The sequence below is a fragment of the Lagenorhynchus albirostris genome, chromosome 6 (assembly GCF_949774975.1).
Source record: "Lagenorhynchus albirostris chromosome 6, mLagAlb1.1, whole genome shotgun sequence".
Classification (NCBI taxonomy): Eukaryota; Metazoa; Chordata; class Mammalia; order Artiodactyla; family Delphinidae; genus Lagenorhynchus; species Lagenorhynchus albirostris.
Window position 1 is genome coordinate 39,275,356 of NC_083100.1, and position 18,323 is coordinate 39,293,678.

General features: G+C 35.2%; 1 protein-coding gene across 1 annotated transcript in view; it reads left to right on the forward strand.

Annotated features, from left to right (window-relative positions):
* DNAH7 (dynein axonemal heavy chain 7) overlaps positions 1-18,323 on the forward strand; it is a 227,248-nt gene that overhangs the window by 169,770 nt on the left and 39,155 nt on the right. Inside the window, exons 49-54 of the mRNA XM_060151173.1 lie at positions 1,378-1,511; positions 2,244-2,579; positions 8,749-8,875; positions 9,808-10,002; positions 11,499-11,591; positions 17,438-17,614. Of these exons, the coding sequence (XP_060007156.1) occupies positions 1,378-1,511; positions 2,244-2,579; positions 8,749-8,875; positions 9,808-10,002; positions 11,499-11,591; positions 17,438-17,614 (1,062 nt within the window). The remainder of the gene's footprint in view (positions 1-1,377; positions 1,512-2,243; positions 2,580-8,748; positions 8,876-9,807; positions 10,003-11,498; positions 11,592-17,437; positions 17,615-18,323) is intronic.

The following is an 18,323-nucleotide window of genomic DNA, read 5'->3' on the forward strand; positions in this document are numbered from 1 at the left end:
TTCAGCTTAGCTACAGTGAAAGGCACGTGAAAGGGAGGAATGGGGGAGGAATGGGATGTGATGCTCAAGACATAGGTGCAGACCTTAATTCAAGACGTGAGGGCAGGCAGACTGCAAAATAGAGGCTTAAAAAAGCAGGTGGGCGGGGGAGGTCAGCTTAAGCCAAGGTCGGGTGTTTATCGGTTCATTGGTGACCAGAGCCAGAAAGTTTCTGCAGTTTATTGCTGTGTGTATTGATAGGTATGTGGAGGCAGGAGTGAGAGCAGATTGTAGAGGGCTGAGGAATGAAATGAGGCAGAGACAGAAAGCATATACAAGTAACATTTTCAGTTATATAGTTATGAAGGCACAAAGGGAGATGGTTCAGTAGCTGAAAGGGATTGTGTGGATGATTTGTTTTTTGCTTTTTTAAAAGAGAGACCTAAGCATGATTACTTTCCCACTTATGGGAAAGACTCAGGAGGGGGAGTTTTGGGGGGTTTTTTTGTGGTTTTTTTTGCAGTACGCGGACCTCTCACTGTTGAGGCCTCTCCCATTGCGGAGCACAGGCTCCAGACACGCAGGCTCAGCGGCCATGGCTCACGGGCCCAGCCGCTCCACGGCATGTGGGATTTTCCCGGACCGGGGCACAAACCCGTGTCCCCTGCATCGGCAGGCGGACTCTCAGAGGGGTAGTATTTTAAGTTGTGGGCAACAGAGTGAGCCCTGCCTGTAGGAGCCGTTAGGTACCGGTATGAAGCAGGGTTAGCAGACTGCATCTTGATGGACGCTGTCGAACTGTATATTCCTTAGTTCATAGTAGTGGCTGAGTATCATATTTTAATATGATGATATAATGCAACATAATATATGCTATGTTGTAATATGATTATATTATTGTATATATCATTATAATACGTAATATGATTGTCATATTGTGAATACCGTATATACTTATGACAAGTAATTGTTCTTTTTTCTCTCATCTCTTTGTAAGATCTCCTTTGCTTTTTGACACCACTGGGATCCTTAAAACATAAATCAGCTAGTCCAGCCAATATGAAGGATGGCCTCCAGCCTGATTCTAATTGATTTGGGGATTAAAAGGTAGTCAGAAATTGGACCAATTTGAAATAAGAATAAATTGATCACCAAACAAAACCCTCTGAAGTATTACATTTATGACCATGAGAAACTTCAGTGGGTTTTTAATCCAACAATCCAGTTTGCCTATGCCCTTAATCACCATCTCTACAAATTCCACTTTTCACACATGCTACCATGGTAAATAGAGTCAGTTTTAAGATCAGAATTTGAAGTGTATAAGAGAGGCTTTCTCTGTTGAGGCTTTCTCAACAGAAATAATGATGCAATTGTTGTGTACTCTTTCATTTACAGGTGACACTATTAAACTTCATGATCACTTCAGAGGGAATGCAAGATCAGCTTTTGGGAATTGTGGTGGCACGAGAAAGGCCAGACCTTGAAGAAGAAAAGCAAGCCTTGATATTACAAGGAGCTGAAAACAAAAGGTTTTAAATGTTATAAAACACAGAATTATTCTTACTTGTTTCAAGATCACTTAGAATCAATTAAAGTACATTTTAAAGATCTACTTTGTTAGGTTTAATAGGTGCATTGAATGGAAAGACTTAAGTGGGAAATATATGGTATTACAGAGTCTCTATGTTAATTTGGAAAATTGCATTGCAGAGTATATTTTTACATACAAGTTCTTAGGCATTGGAAGAATTCAGAGGCCTGCCACAAGTCAAAGCAATATATTTTCAACTATTCAATGAAGTTTTAGCACAAAAGTTTCAGTATTCATTATGTAACTGAGGTTACCTGTTTTCACTGGAGCAGTCTGAATGAACATGTTGCATTCCATTTTCTGCTTGTAGTATCTATATCATAGGTAAAAAGGGTAATGCTCTAGAAGTCATGAAAAATTTCAGAAAATAAATGGAGTGATACTTTCCGTTCATTGGGGGCTGAGATTCTTAATGGCAGAGTAGATGGGCTTACCATCTCTCTCTCTAGTTACCACATAAATGATCATTAGAAAGAGAAGTGGAGCAGAAAGGCCTGTCTTTTTGACATTTTGCAAGATAAGAAATTAATTATACAGCATCACCGTTATGGATATTTGTCACAATGTGATGCATTTCTTAAGGTTACAAGCTCTTTGTTTCTTATGAAAGAACATATACATGAAGTGATTTTTAATGATTTCTTCTTCTGAGAAAATTGTTTTATTCCAGGCAGTTAAAAGAAATAGAAGACAAGATTTTAGAAGTTCTTTCATCTTCGGAAGGCAATATATTAGAAGATGAAACTGCCATTAAGATATTATCTTCCTCCAAGGCTTTGGCTAATGAGATTTCTCAAAAGCAGGAAGTAGCGGAAGAGACGGAGAAAAAGATTGATGCCACCCGCATGGGCTATCGACCTATTGCCATTCATTCCTCCATCCTGTTTTTCTCTATTGCTGATTTAGCTAACATCGATCCCATGTACCAATACTCACTGACCTGGTTTATTAACCTTTTCATCCTGTCTATTGAAAATTCAGAGAAATCAGAAATTTTGTCAAAAAGGTACGTAAAAACAATACTAATTAATACTAATAGTAGCTAATGCATGAGAAATAAATAGTAATCGGTGGCCTTCATTGTTGTTTAAGAGTGGTGTGCACCTTACAGCCACATAGCTAGAGTGAACTTGATTAATAATTGTACCAGAAATAAATCTGAGGGTTATAAATTGAACAGATGTGACCAAATTCAGTCTGCCAGGACTTTGTTTAAATAGATAATGGGATTATAATGTAATTCTAAAAAGAGGAAACATTTACTTCTGTGTATCATTTGCAAAAGTTATTTATGATGGGAAGTGTGGAAGGAGGAGGTAGTCCCCCTAAAAGATATGACTCTTAACCTCTGTAAGCTTGCATGTGAAAAGTTATATATTCACATTTTGATATATACATGTATAAAATTTGTCAGATAACAGGGTTTTTGAAAAATAATCTTGTGATTTTGTTATTCTTATTTATATAAAATACCTTATTTTACTGTTGGGTATTGCAGTAAGTAATGGAACTAAGACCTACTTAATAGTAAGTCTCTGAGAGAATAAAATTTCATTTTATTTGTTGTCAGTGAGATAAATTTTAGTTGGTATTAAAACATGTTTTTAATAGAGTCTCACATTAAATTACTTCTCGAACAAATAATTGCAACCTTTGCCCTTTATAACTTTATCAATCAATACGAAGCAAGATACTTCAGTTTCCTAACTGTTCATACCCATAAAAGAAACTTGATTTACTGCTTATCACCCACAGTTAAGAATTATCTTTTAGAAATCCAAAATGCTCATCTCTTGAAATCTAAATTGAATTCCTTCATTTATCATGGTAGAATTTTGCTAAATTTTAAATGTTCTTAGACTGAGCAATTTTGGGTTAGTATCATTCATTACTTTACAAGCCTGTATATGAGGCTAATGAAGCTGTTGGATTGGCACTTGGCTTAACAAACAATTTTTCAAATGTCTGCCCATGAGAAAGAAAAGAAAGGGAAGAAGAGGGTATCTTTACAGAAGGAATGCATGATGGTAGAGTTTAAAGTTTCTTTTTATATTATGATATTTGAAAATATTTAGTTTATTTCTCTATTTCTTCAGTATCTGACATTTTCAAGGTTAGCAAGGATTAATGAGCACAGAAAACAAAAATTTAAGTGACGTTTCTTAGAAAAGTTCCCAGCCCTTTGCATTATTGACTTCAACATGCATATCTGGTTTTCACACTAGATCCTGAATTCCCTGAGGCAAGGATTTTTTTTTTTTAATATTCCTAGAACCTAGAACTTATCACAGAGCTAATCACATGGAGCAACATAGTACGTGATGTTCTGCTTTTCACTGCAGTTCTTAATTTCTACCCTGGTTAAAACAAAATCACTGGGCTTCCCTGGTGGCACAGTGGTTAAGAATCGCCTGCCAATGCAGGGGACACGGGTTCGAGCCCTGGTCCGGGAAGATCCCACATGCCGTGGAGCAACTAAGCTCATGCGCCACAACTACTGAGCTTGTGCTCTAGAGCCCGGGAGCCACAACTACTGAAGCCCGCTCGCCTAGAGCCTGTGCTCTGCAACAAGAGAAGCCACCGCGATGAGAAGCCCGCGCACCACCACGAAGAGTAGCCCCCGCGCGCCGAAACTAGAGAAAGCCCGCGCGCAGCAACGAAGACCCAACACAGCCAAAAATAAATAAATTAAATAAGTAAATTTATTAAAACAAAACAAAACAAAACAAGGTCACCAGAATGCTATCATTTTAATTAGTTTAAAATCAAGGTATGTCCTAGAGTCTAGGGAAGAAACTTTCTTTGCTTTGTCCCTTAAAGACATATTTTGTGTACAAGATTTAAAAATTAGGACAATTTTATGCTTTAAAAATAGTTATTGTTTCCTTTATTACCTCATTATATTAAATTAGGACTCAGCCACAAATATGACATCTGCTTCTTCATAACTATGATATAGCCGCTTACGATTTATAGGAAATAAAATTCTTTTCCCCAGATGTAAGATTTGACTGAAATCCAGAAAACAAAATGTGCCTTTTTATTTTTAGTTAAAATCCTTTAATGTAGAAACAATGAAAATCATATTTATGACTAAAGTGATCTTAAAAATGTAATTCTGGGACCAAAGAGTAAATAGAAAAAAATGCATTTAAAAACTTTGATTGAAGTTATTAATATTCTTACAGAAACATGCAGAAGTCAGAAGTATTTGCTCGATAAATTTTCCTAAGTGAGCACACCTGTGTACCTAGCAGCCAGGTCAAGGCATAGAACGTCATCAATAGCCCAGAAACCACTCTGTGTCCCCTTCTAATCACTATAACCCATCCCCCAAGGTAATCACTGTCCTGACTTTCAACACTAGAGATGAGTGTTGCCTGTTTTTGAACGTCATATAAAAGGAATCGCATGGCCTGTGCTCTTTTTTGTCTGGCATCTTGCACTTCACATTGTGAAATTTATGTTGTTTTGCACAGTGCAAAGCAGTGGTTTATTCACTTTCATTGTTAAGTCGCATTCCCTGTGCTCATTATTGTTGGGCAAGTGTAAAAGCAAATCTCCCAATCCAGAAGTTTTCTCCACAAAGTAGTAGAGAAAGAAAACAGTTTTTTATTGAATAATTATTAAACCAGAATGTGATCCGCATCGACCGGCAATCCACTAAGAGACTGCAAAGACAGAAATCTTCTCCTGACTTTACCAACTGAGTTAGCAAACTGGCTTCATCCAGAGGAAAAGCAAATGTCTTATCTTTATGACAAGAGGTAGTTTTGCAGTGAGGAGCCAGGTGCCCATGAAGATGGCTCTCAGGTCTTTGAGAAGGACATTCCTGGGTCATAAAGTTGACCAAAAGCCTGCCTAGTTTTCACAAGAATTTATACACATTTCAAAGAGTCGAGAAAGTATGTATAATTTTAACTTTTCAAACGTAAATTCTCTAAGAAGAAGGAGGAGAGGGAGATCTCTTTTTAACATTTTCAGTGTAAAAAAAGTAAACCTCTTATTTTTATTTGTCCTTTCACTATACCACAAATTATTCATTCACTCTACTGTTGAGGACATTTGGGTGGCTTATGAATTTTTGCTGTCTTGTACACTCTTGTACATGGGTATTGTATGTACACATGTATGGTAGGTATATATACAGGAACACAATTGATGATCACAGGGTATGCATATTTTCCATTTTAATAAATATCGCCAGGCTTCCCTGGTGGCGCAATGGCTAAGAATCCACCTGCCAATGCAGGGGACAGGGGTTCAAGCCATGGTCCGGGAAGATTCCACACGCCGCGTAGCAACTAAGCCCGTGCGCCACAACTATTGAGCCTGCGCTCTAGAGCCCGTGAGCCACAACTACTGAAGCCCACACACCTAGAGCCCATGCTCTGCAACAAGAGAAGCCAACGCAATGAGAAGCTTGTGCACCGCCAGGAAGAGTAGCTCCCGCTCACTGCAACTAGAGAAAAGCCTGCGCACAGCAACGAAGACCCAATGCAGCCAAAAAAAAAAAGAAAGAAAATAAATTAATTTCAAAAAATATGATTAATAAATATTGCCAAACAGAATTCCGAAGTGGTTACGGCAAGGGAGACTGTTTTAGGAGTCCTGCTTAATCTTCCTTTTTTTTTTTTTTTTTAAGTAAATAGTAAGAAGCTAGCTGTCCTTCAGAAATTAAAGATAGAGTTCTCATAGAAATCGTTTTTTGTCAATCATTGATAAACATCAGGTAACCTGTTAAATATGTACAATTTTTACTTGTCAATCATACCTCAATAAAGCTGGGGGAAAAAACAAAAAAAATTAGGTAACCCGTGTTCTCTGGGCAACTACTGAATTATAGCTATAACAAAGGCATAGAAAGCATGTGACTATACACCAGAGTACTAAATTGTTTGAGAATCTTAATATTGGTCTAAAATTATCTCTAATTTCCTTTTACTCAGAGATAAAAATATTTCATTTTTGTTTGTCTTCTGATAGTTATTATTCGTAATAATTATTATTTAATAATACCAAACATATGTTATAACTAAATTTATGTTATAACTACTATGGTATGTACTATGAAATAGCCATAATAATCGGGATCATCTTTTATAAAATTTTTAATGCATCAGAATTTATTATAGCAAAATAAATAACTAGCAAAAAAATAAGCACAGAAACAAAAATCTGACTAGAATATAGCTTTGTTACAGGAACCAAACTGAAATCAGTCTCTGTCTCTGTCTCTCTCTCTCTCAATAATACATGTAAGATCACACATGCCGGTGCATACAGAGTTTTTTCTTTTCCTTCTGCTTCTGTCAAGATAATTTTCCCATGTTATTAAATACTCTTCTGAAATATAATTTTTAGTAGCTGTACAATATACCTTTTAATGAATGCACTATAATTTTCTTTATAATTTTCTTACTGTAAGACTTTCAAGTAGTGTCCAGCTTTTGTATTATGAATAACACTGCAATAAATATAAATGTCCACATTTGATTATTTCCTTTGGCTGAATCCCAAAATTAGGACACAGTTGTTCATTTCTTTCAGACTCCTGATATAAATTCCTTTCCTGTAAGGTTATTCAAATGTACAGTTCCATCAGAGGAGCATGGCTGTCTTACAACACTGTGCCGCACATCAGCATTGAAAATAATAATTTTTATTCTCTTTTATACTGTAACAGATTATTAAAATATTTTAATTGACATTTTAATAAAATATTTTAAATACTTGATATTTAAGTATTTAGAAATATTTAAATATTTAAACTATTTATTTAAAAATAAATATATTTTTATTGGCATTTAATGAAAATGAACTTGAATTTCTAGTATGATTGACCCTTATAATTTTCCCTTCTAGCTTCCTCTCTACAAGAGGAAGTTTGTCTTAAAGTGCAGAAATTATTTAATTCTAGAGAGACCAAATTTGAGTCACCCTATATTAATTGTACTGTTACACGAGAGAAATTAAATGCCAAGTGTGAAAAGACCAACTATTAGCATAAAAATGGGAACAGGAATTGTATTATTATTTTGAATTTTCAAAGAATTCAACTGTATCTCAGCAACTAGCTTCAAGGACTTCTCTACCAAGCCTTTTTCAGAGTTCTCAATTAGAAATAAAATATATCAATTTGTTGTAATTCTTTCTATGGGAATGCTGCCAGGGGTAAAATAGTTAAAGAAATAGGGAGGTAAGGAAGAAACTAGAGCAGGGATGATCTACAGCTTAGGATATCAGTCTGGAAATAACCAAGATATGGTTATACTGCTAGATATTTTTTTTTTCTAGGCACATTAAGAAACACCAATGTAATTTTGTTTAATCATAAACTATGCTAATTTTCCCTTTAGATGCTTTATCCTTTAGATAATTTAGGTCATTAATCTATGTAAATCATTAGCTTACTACAAATGTTTTCAGCTAACTTTATTTCTATTATAACTAGTATAACCTATGTAATAAAAATATTTTTAAAACTTTTGTCTCAGTGGTAGTTTACCCCTCATGAGATTAGTGAAAATGCTTAAAGTGCTATATTCTTGTTAAGAATTATTATGGATACAGATCACACATGTTAGCACTTACTAGGAAGTTGTTAGTTGCAAATATTGTGATTATTCACATTCCTGTGTCTTGTCTATGTGGTAAATAAAAATGTAGTTTATCAAGTTTTGTGATTTCTCTGGTTTTTATGGATTTATGAGCAGAGTAACACACTACTAAACTTAATGTTAATTTAATAAAGGAGCTATTAACTTCAGTCTGTTCATTTAATATATAATATAGAACATTTGGAAGTGTTTATGGAATAAAGATATCCAGTTTTACCCCAAGGAATGTTTTATAGTTAGAAATAGACCAAAAACTGTTAAATGTAATAGATTAATATACTGTGCATTGACTTTTTTCCAAAAGGAAGATTAAGTTTTTTAAAAAATCAGTCAACAGTAAAAATGCAGTTCTACTGAAATGTTTCTACATTGTGTAGCTCTCAAATTGGTGCCCCCAGTTAATAAGGATCCTTGATTTGTTTGGGGAGTAATTGACCAGAAAGCTTATTAGAAGAGCACACATCTAAATGGTTTATAATAGGTTTCCCCAAGAGCATTTTTTCTTAAAGGATAATGCATTTTTATTTATTTACTTTTCTTTCTGTTGACCCTTAGGCTTCAAATTCTCAAGGATCACTTCACTTATTCCCTTTATGTTAACGTCTGCCGATCCCTCTTTGAAAAGGATAAACTACTCTTTTCCTTTTGTCTAACTGTAAATCTGATGATACATGAGCGTTTGGTCAGTATTGTTTTAATTTGTAGGGAAAAAATATTAACGTGAATTCATTAATTTATGAACTTGTGTGGGAATATATATAAAAGGATGGTAAATAGTTAATTATAGTTAAGGCATCACAACTAGATTGAATTTCACAGAGGGGAAAAATAAATTAAGCAGAGTTCATTATATAACTATTACTGCTTAAATTTTTATATGTTTTAGTTTAAAATAGTTTCTATCAGAATCTCATATAAGTATGCCTATAAATTAAATATATTGATATATGTACTCCAAGTAATAGTATAAATGGCAGTATTTTTAGAAACTTTCGCAAGTTCGTCAAATCTAACCATTGGGCTTAACGATACCATTCATTAATTTTTGCTATGTTTCAAATCTATTAAAATATAGGAAGCACTTTAAGACTAGAAGAGAGGTGTATAAATTCACTATTTTATATTATGTGTTTAAGATTTATTGATTTCATATGGCAATGTATTAGTTGAACTCTGAAGGAGTAGAAGCTTTATTTTTGCATTTCTTGCAAAAATTTCGTAGCAGTACCTCATTATGTTTTATGGAAAATAATTGAAAACATAGCAGATTGATTGCCTCTCAACAATTTTTAGAGCCAATAAAACTATAAGAAGTCATTTAGGAAAGCATATATTCAAAAAGAATAAATTCAGATTTCCATTTTTAGATCAGTAATTCTGGAGGAAAATTATCAAAAATACCTATCTAAAATGGAACTATTTTGAAAACTGGTTATAATGGATACACTGGTTTCTTATGAATAAATACTGAGCTATACCAGTAACTATAGAATTTTATGGGGACCATACCTGAAGCTTAAAAATCAAATAGTCAATTCTTTTTAAATGGTTGTAAGTTTACTATGTATATGATGAACTCATTTCTGACTCTTCATGCTACTTTGTTTTCCAAAGATTAATAAAGCTGAGTGGAGATTTCTGCTAACTGGTGGGATTGGACTGGATAATCCTCATGCCAACCCTTGTACGTGGCTTCCTCAAAAATCTTGGGATGAAATATGTCGACTGGACGAGTTGCCTGCCTTCAAAACCATTCGTAGGGAGTTTATGCACTTAAAGGATGGGTGGAAAAAAGTATATGATAGTTTGGTATGTTTTTATCCCTCTTGCTTATTTCAGAGTTTTTAAATGGAGAAAATAATGTCAAACAATTTACTCTTATCTTTGAATAAAAACAAGATTTAAGTAAGCTTTAAACTGGTCAAATATTAAAATCAGTTCTTCGATTAAACTATGCCCACCTTCAAAATTGGTGGTTCTGTTTGCACTTCTATTCAAATTCCTTGAAATATATAGAGATGCAAAAAAGCTGCATGGTCCTTAAAAGTACTCTTTTTGAATTTCCATGCCAGGTTTTTTATTTATTATCAACTTGTACCTTGGCAATCATAATGGCAGATGAGTTAAAATTTTATAAAACAGATATTGTTTAGATTTTCTGAATACAGGACACAAACTAATAAATATTTGTGTCATTTGATGAAAGGGAAAAGCTAATAGTTCTCAAATAATTTTCATGAGACCCTATCTTGCTAATTGGAGATAGCTAACATATACCATGATACTCAGTTTCCCTTCTAGAATACGTAGGAATTGTTGCCTTCCCTCACTTTTCTTTTAGTACAAGGGCTAATATTTTGATGATTCCCAGTTAATTTTTTCTATTGTTTCTACTCTCTGGACACTCTGCTTTCCTTGGGTTTAATATGCAACAGTTCTGTTGCAGGGGAGGGTGGAGGGGAAAAAGAGCCAGATGTGTGAAGAACACTTTTTCTTTGGTGACCTGTTTGTTGTATTATACATGATACTGAGATTGTGTCTACACCTGAATTTAAATATTTTGGACTGGATCTCTTTTGGATCGCTCCTAGTTAGTAACAAAACTACATTTCCCAGAGGCAAATATGTTTTTGTGTATAGTTGATTCTAATTTAAATAGAAATTTCCCTATGATAAAGCATGGAGATTTCTGATCTGAGATACTACATAGCCTTCCTAAACGTTTCAAAGGTGCAGGTGTCTTTTTTTCCATGTTTACTCCTCCTCCTGGAATCTTGATACCTCTCTTCTTGCATATTTTTAATAGCACTCTTTTGACTTCTTCTTTGATATACACATTCTCAAATATCCCTTTCTAAAAAAGATACCAAAAATTCTTCAAAATAAGAAATAACACATATCCTTCTTCCTTCTTTTGCAATAAATGGGTTTTTTTATAAATAGATAATAAGGGTAGTTGGTAGGTTTTTAAAATGCCTTTGGAGAAATAATGGGGAAATCTAATGCACATTTATTTTTTTAATAACAGGGATCATTTTGTGCTATTGATTAATATTCCTATTGACATTTACCTGCTTAATTCATGTCTTAGTTTTGTTGTTTTTAGTGGCATTTTAAATTTTCTTTTTGTATCTTATTTCATAACTTTGCCCAACCTAATAAAATTTACATTAGCATTCTTGATTTCATTTAGTCATTATATGAAATTAAAACTCGATTTAAAAGTCAAAATACTGTTTTTGGGGGGTTTTTTTCTTTTAAGTAGTCTTCCAAATAGCATTGAGTTATATCCACTGTCATTTTAGGAGCCACATCATGAGGTTTTTCCTGACGTTTGGGAAGATAAAGCGAGTCAGTTTCAAAGGATGCTTATCGTTCGTTGCCTGAGACCGGACAAGGTAAATGTGGTCTTTGAAAGCAGCTCAGTGAGTCCAGTCCCTCCTCTCTCCACAGTCCAGCCAAACACGTGTTTCCTTATGTAATCATGGGTCATGGGGGACGTAAAGGAGCCTGGGGGAAATAACCCCACTTCCTTCTAATGCAGCCATTTTTCAAAAAGTGTATATTTATTAAAACCACACTAAATTAGTAACTCACCAGATTGTATTTTATAGTTTTATTTATGTTATGATTCTTCCTTTTATTATATGCTTCCCCAATTCCTCACAATCTACTTCCTTTACATGCAGTAATCTCATTTTTATTCTTACTGTTTCGATGAAATTAGTCAATGTGGTTTACATGAAGCTGATTTACTAGACTTTCTGGCTCCTCAAATGCTATGCTGTACATGGTTTTTTGTTGGCTTTTGGAAAGCTAGTAGAATATTAAGACATTCATCACTGCTAACTACAAAGGAAAATGTCAATACTATTAATTTTCATTTCTTTAAATAATAAATTATATAACCAGTGAATCAGCTGACCTGTCATATCAACAAATTGCAGTACTCATTGACATCCTCATTTGTATTATTAAATTCCATTTAAAAAAACAACTGTTCACTTAATTGTAAAGACCCATACCCACAGAGATATCTACATACTCTGAGAAAATGTAGACATTAGGAGTGTTAGAAAAATAAATTGAACAAAATATTCTAATTGTCCACTGTTACTGCTTGAGTAAAAGTATACATAATTATTTCAAAATTTACTGTATTCAGAATTTGAGTTGCCAAGGAATATAATACAATACTTCCATTCTAACAACAACAGAAAAAGCAGAGCTTAGATGGTGAAAGCCGTGTATTTTTTTTTTAAGTTTTTCTGCACATCAGTGATAATATAGGGTAGCAGCATTCTTTCCTCTGTAAGCCATGGTCTGTTCGATAAACACATGTCATTCTTGCTTGACTTGGCAGTGTGGCCTTAGCCAGGGCCAAAGCATTGGTTAGGCACAGGGCCTAGGGCCCATGATACTCTTAGGGGTTCATGAAAATGTTTTAATTTCTTTTAAAATGAGAAAATAAATCCGTCTGTATTATATTTGTAATTATACCAAAATAGTTGTAAAATACAATTTTTTATATTTATTTATGGAAGAAGGGACCCGCGAAGTGCCAAGGGCCCCTGAACGTCATAATGCTGCCCAGCTCTTAGATGCTGGAAGTACCTCCCGTTGTTGAGGATCATTATTAAACTGATGAAACATCTCCCCCTTGGTGGCCCTTTTAAAAATGAACTTTCACTGGAACTTTAGCGTTAAGCATCAGAAGTTTTCACTTCAACTATTAAATATGGAAGAATATGAAATGCTTCAAACTCTTGCCGAATACGGCTTCTTCCTTTAAAACCTTTTATTAAAATTTTCAAAGGTTTTTACTTTGTTTTCTAAGCTAAAGACTGTTCTGCTAAATGACTCTGCATGTATCATTGACCTTCTCCCCTCAATATTTGATAAACAAAGAAGTTTCTGTTCATGTTTTATATTGTTTAATTAGAAGTGATTAATGAGCCGTTTCCTAATTGCAGCAGTTTCATCTATAAATATCTTTTCCCCAGTTTGTTTTTAAAAATTGGACATTTTAATCTGAAAATATGTTGAGCTACCAAACAGATCCAATATTACTTTCCACAGTCACTCTCTTTTTAAAGTGTATTCGAGGGAGCTGGGGAATTAGATATTCAAGCTGAGGAATTTTTGTTTGTATCTTTTTGTTTTTCAATCAATTGAGGTTAAACTTAAGGTTTCATACTTCTCTTGCCTACTCTGCACAATACTTCAGCACCTTGTCTTATAACTTTTTCTTATACGTTTCCATATCTCCTCTAGAGTTTTTTTTTTTGGATTGGTGGATGAATGTAGACATTAATGCTACTCACCAGTATTTCTGGTTCTCCTCTCCTGAGTACACTCGAGGTGGGGGCGTTGTGGCCATAAACCTTGCTTTGGCCAGTAAGATGTGAGCAGAAGTGTTAGGGCAGAAGCATCTCACTACCAGTGTGAGATTCTCCAGGGCCCTCCCCCCCGCCAGCAAAACTGTGGAATCACGTGTGGATATTTAAGTGCCATAAACAGGCTGCAGTGCTGAGCCAGCACAGGGAGAGTTTGTTGCCTGGACACCCAGATGACTTTGCTGGGACAAGAAATAAGTTTTTGTTGTGTTAAACCACTGAGATCTGGAAATCGTTTGCTACTACAGCATAATTCAATTTATCCTAAGTGATTAACTAGTTACCATTATCTATACTATCACACCCGTAATCCTTAATACAGAAATAATTATTAGTATGCTCTTATATTACTAGCAACCTCAAACCCTGCAATCTTGCTGTTGCCAGGTACTTTAATTTCTAGTGGTAAATCGTTGACGTTAGAATCTATGTATTTAAAATTAATATATGACTATTATGCTTTTAAAAGAATGATTTTCCAAAGCAAAATGGTATTAGCATGCCAGAGAAAGGAACAGTGCTATATGAGGCTAATAATTGGGCTAGTACCACATAGATATTATTTCTTTGCCATCTCTAAGTCATGAGATATGTATCACCCCTAGGAAAATCAGCAATTGTTTGATCTCTAGTTTACAGTATATGTTATTCGTCAGCACAATTTTTTCTGTCTCCTTTGACTGCTCTCCCTTCAAAACCAACTCCATCCCATGGTAAGAAGCCACAGATGCCAGGTTATCTAATGCTCTAGTTTGGAAAAATGTAAAAGTTGCTCACTGACTCACCAGTAGGAGAAATGAGATGGGTTTGCACCTTCCATAGAATTTAATAGTTTATAGTGTTTTATTGACAAAAGCATATCAGATGGATAAATACGGAGGTGTGGAATGTTTTGAGCCCATTTACAAAATGAAGAGCTTCTGGCCACAGTTCTCTCCTTCTGGACAGTAAACAAAAAGCAAATTAATCAGCTTTCAATAAGAAACTTGTCAAATATAAGTTAATATGTTTCTCTGACCTCAGATAAATCCTATAGGAACTTGCAAGACACAGAAGAACATACATAGGTGACCACAAACTTCTTTTCTGCCTTTGGGAAGATGGCTGCCTAAATTAGTCTATAATTTTTGTTACTGACAGATTTTATTGTATAAACCTGATGCTGGCATAATCAGGTTGCAGAAGCAAACCCAATTCCATCGCCTTCCAAACTGAATAGCTTGCTTCAGGAGTTACTGTTCAGTCTTGGGAGCAAGCAGGTCTTATTCAGTTTTAACATTAAAAATGAAACAATGAAACTTGTGCCCACCCTCACGCAGGCACCCCTAACTGGGTTCTCTGGCGCTAACATTAAGAATCAGTTTCCACCAGCCATGTTTGCATGAGCGCAGTGGACGCTGCCAGCCTGAAACACTCACAGAAGAGGGGCCGTTTAGAACTCAAACTTCCTAAAAGTAAAACCACGCACTTAAAAGCCATGTGCTTTCGTTGTGTTTGTAAAATTATAATTTAGTGAAGAAGTTAGCCTTGAGAGGAGAGAGGTTATTAAAAAACCATTTAGTTTTCCTTTGTTAATTGTTGTTGTTTTTAATCTAGTGAGAAAAGACAGCCACAGGAAAAGAATAATAGGGAAAAGGGCAAGGACAAGGCCTGAGACAGGCAGTTAGGATATTTTTAGTTTTCTGCCATAAGCTTGATATCTGTGCCCATTCAAAATATCTGCAACATGAAATAACTTATCAAGACATGAAACTTGATGTATAGATGAATTTATTATTCTGTAATTTTTGTGTAGAATTTCCGTAATTAGAATCCCACCTTCATAAAAGAGAGCATCCTAATTTATTCATTCATTTGTTCAGTAGATATTTATTGCGCAGGAACAATATATGAGTAATCTTGTTAGGTAGATCCATGCCAACGTGGCACTTATACATGTGTTATTACCCTTCTATACCTTTCCATAGTTTTTAATTATTTTTAATGACATACAGTTGATTTACAATATTGTGTTAATTTCTGGTGTACAGCAAAGTGATTCAGTTATATATATGTATATATATATATATGCATATATATATTCTTTTTCAGATTCTTTTCCATTATGGTTTATTACAGGGTATTCAATGTAGTTCCCTGTGCTATACAGTAGGACTTTGTTGTTTATTTTTTATATAGTAGTGTGTATCTGCTAATCCCAAACTCTTAATTTATCCCTCCCCCACCTCCTTTCCCCTTTGGTAACCATAAGGTTGTTTTGTGTGTCTGTGAGTCTGTTTCGCAGATAGGTTCATTTGTGTCACATTTTAGAGTCCACATATAAGTGATATCATATGGTATTTTCTTTCTCTTTCTGACTTACTTCACTTAGTATGACAATCTCTGGGTCCATGCATGTTGCTGCAGATGGCATTATTTCATTCTTTTTTATGGCTGAATAGTATTTCACTGTGTATATATGCCACATCTCCTTTATCCCCTCATCTGTCCATGACATTTAGGTTGGTTCCCCAACTTGGCTATTTATACCTTTCCATATTTGAATGAATCTGTTGTGGAGGGATTAAAAAATTTAAGTACAGATATTTCTTCACTGTTTCTCAGCTCCAGACCCTCACACCCTCAGTCAGTCTGTCTCTCTTACTCTCTTTCTCCCCCCGCCCCTCTCTCTCTCTCTCTCTCTCTCTCTCTCTCTCTCTCTCTCTCACACACACACACACACACAGATACACACATCCATACCAGGACTGACACTCTTTTTAAAGTATTGTGACAAGTCAATGACTTTTACTTACAAACCTTGTGTGGATAGAGGTTCTGGAGAATGCACTGTTAAAATTTGGCAATGTTTGTAACTTTCTCCAGAGGAGACCCCCTTTTTGAGATTCTTGGTATCTGCACATTGCTCGTGCAATTCGCTTTAAGTTCAGAAAAGTTGTGGGGTGGTGGAATTGCTGTTCTAATTTGGAGTGTTGTGTGTTACACACAATTCCATCCTCGGATATAAGTAGGTGTCCAGTCAGAGAGGTTCTGAAGCTTTCAAAAAATTCTTTGTGCTCTTGTCACTTCATTACTTCTCTTCCTGGGATGCTTCCATAATTTGTTAAGCTAGATACAGGGATACTGGTTCATTAAACATACCTTTATTACTTGCTTGGCACACACCTAAGCCGTCACCCAGAGATGAGTGGTGTAGACCCTTCATCAGAAAGAAGGAATGATGTACCTGAGGCTGTACCTCAGCCATACTGCTTTCTACAAGTCTGCTCCCACAGCAGTGCCTGACAGGGTCCCCCAAGCCCCAAAGTTCTGCGCTTTCTCAAACACGCTCCCAGAAAATGCACGGGCGTATTATCAGAAAGTTTACACGACGTAGTTTCGCCTGTTTCTCGGGAGTATGGCTTCTCTTTCACGGTGCTTTTCCTTTTCTTTCTTTTTTCAGCTGTATCGATCTTTCCTTGTGGTATAGGATTGTATAAATCACACTAGAATTTCTACTTCTGAGTTGTGGACTTTGGAACATAGTCAAGTTTTACTTAAAACTTAAGTAAAGAATTAAGGTTTTTTATATTCTTCATCTAGGATATGTTGAATGCTCACTAAAAGGAAGAAAAATGCCTTTGAATTCTGGTGTCACTAACCACCCACCTTTTATTAATTCAATAATGTATAGCTTCTTTCTATCTAAAAGACAACTGTATAAAGTGATGCCTTTGACTCTTTACCAACATTTATAAATACCAAAGCGAATGTAAGGTCCTTTGTTATAAAACACCTTTGAATGTGAAGTTTTAAGGTTTTAGGCAGATTTTGAATATTCCTTCAAACATATTCTTGTCCCTTTCTAGATTATTCCAATGCTGCAAGAATTTATAAACAACAGATTGGGACGTGCATTCATTGAACCACCCCCGTTTGATCTATCCAAGGCATTTGCGGATAGTAACTGCTGCGCACCACTGATTTTCGTGCTCTCTCCTGGAGCAGATCCCATGGCTGCCCTTCTAAAATTTGCCGATGACCAGGTACCTTAAACGTCTATTTTTTTTCCTGCTGACCTGCTTGTGTCAGTAACCTGTGGACATTCAGACAGGGCCTTCTCTTATACTGCTCCCATAACTCAAGGCCTCTTCCAAAGTGGCATTCAGGTGGTAACTGCCCTAGAAATAGACCAGGGGGTCACAGACACCATATCTGGAAGCTGTAGATGAATCAGGATATAGGAGAAATGAATTCTAGACAGACATTCCCACAGAGTTCCTTAAATAAACTTGAATAGAAATTAGGGGCTAATGGATTTTTTTCCTCTGAACTTTATGCAGTAACCAAATTAGTTAAGATATAATTATTCAGAGATCTGGAGGAAACTGGGGCAAATTCATCTGTCTATTCATAGTTTTCTTTTCAGCTTTGAATTTTAGGAGTTGCTGCTTGATAGCTGGGCTCTTTCATCTCCTCCTCATATTAAAGTCTTCTTAATTTTTTCCTGTCCCTTATCTCAACAATCAAAGACTCTACAGAATTTTTCATTTATTACCATGACTGTTTCCTTCATGAACTGGCTTGCTTTTTGTCTGTTTATTGGCTTCTTAACCAGTAAGAGGTTTCTAGGGCTGTATGTGCCCTAGAACCTTTGAGGGATGCTGCATGATTAAATTTTAATATATTTAATATTAACATTTCCTGTGATGATAATATTGATTCTTCTTTAAAATGTGATTGAAAATAACATCT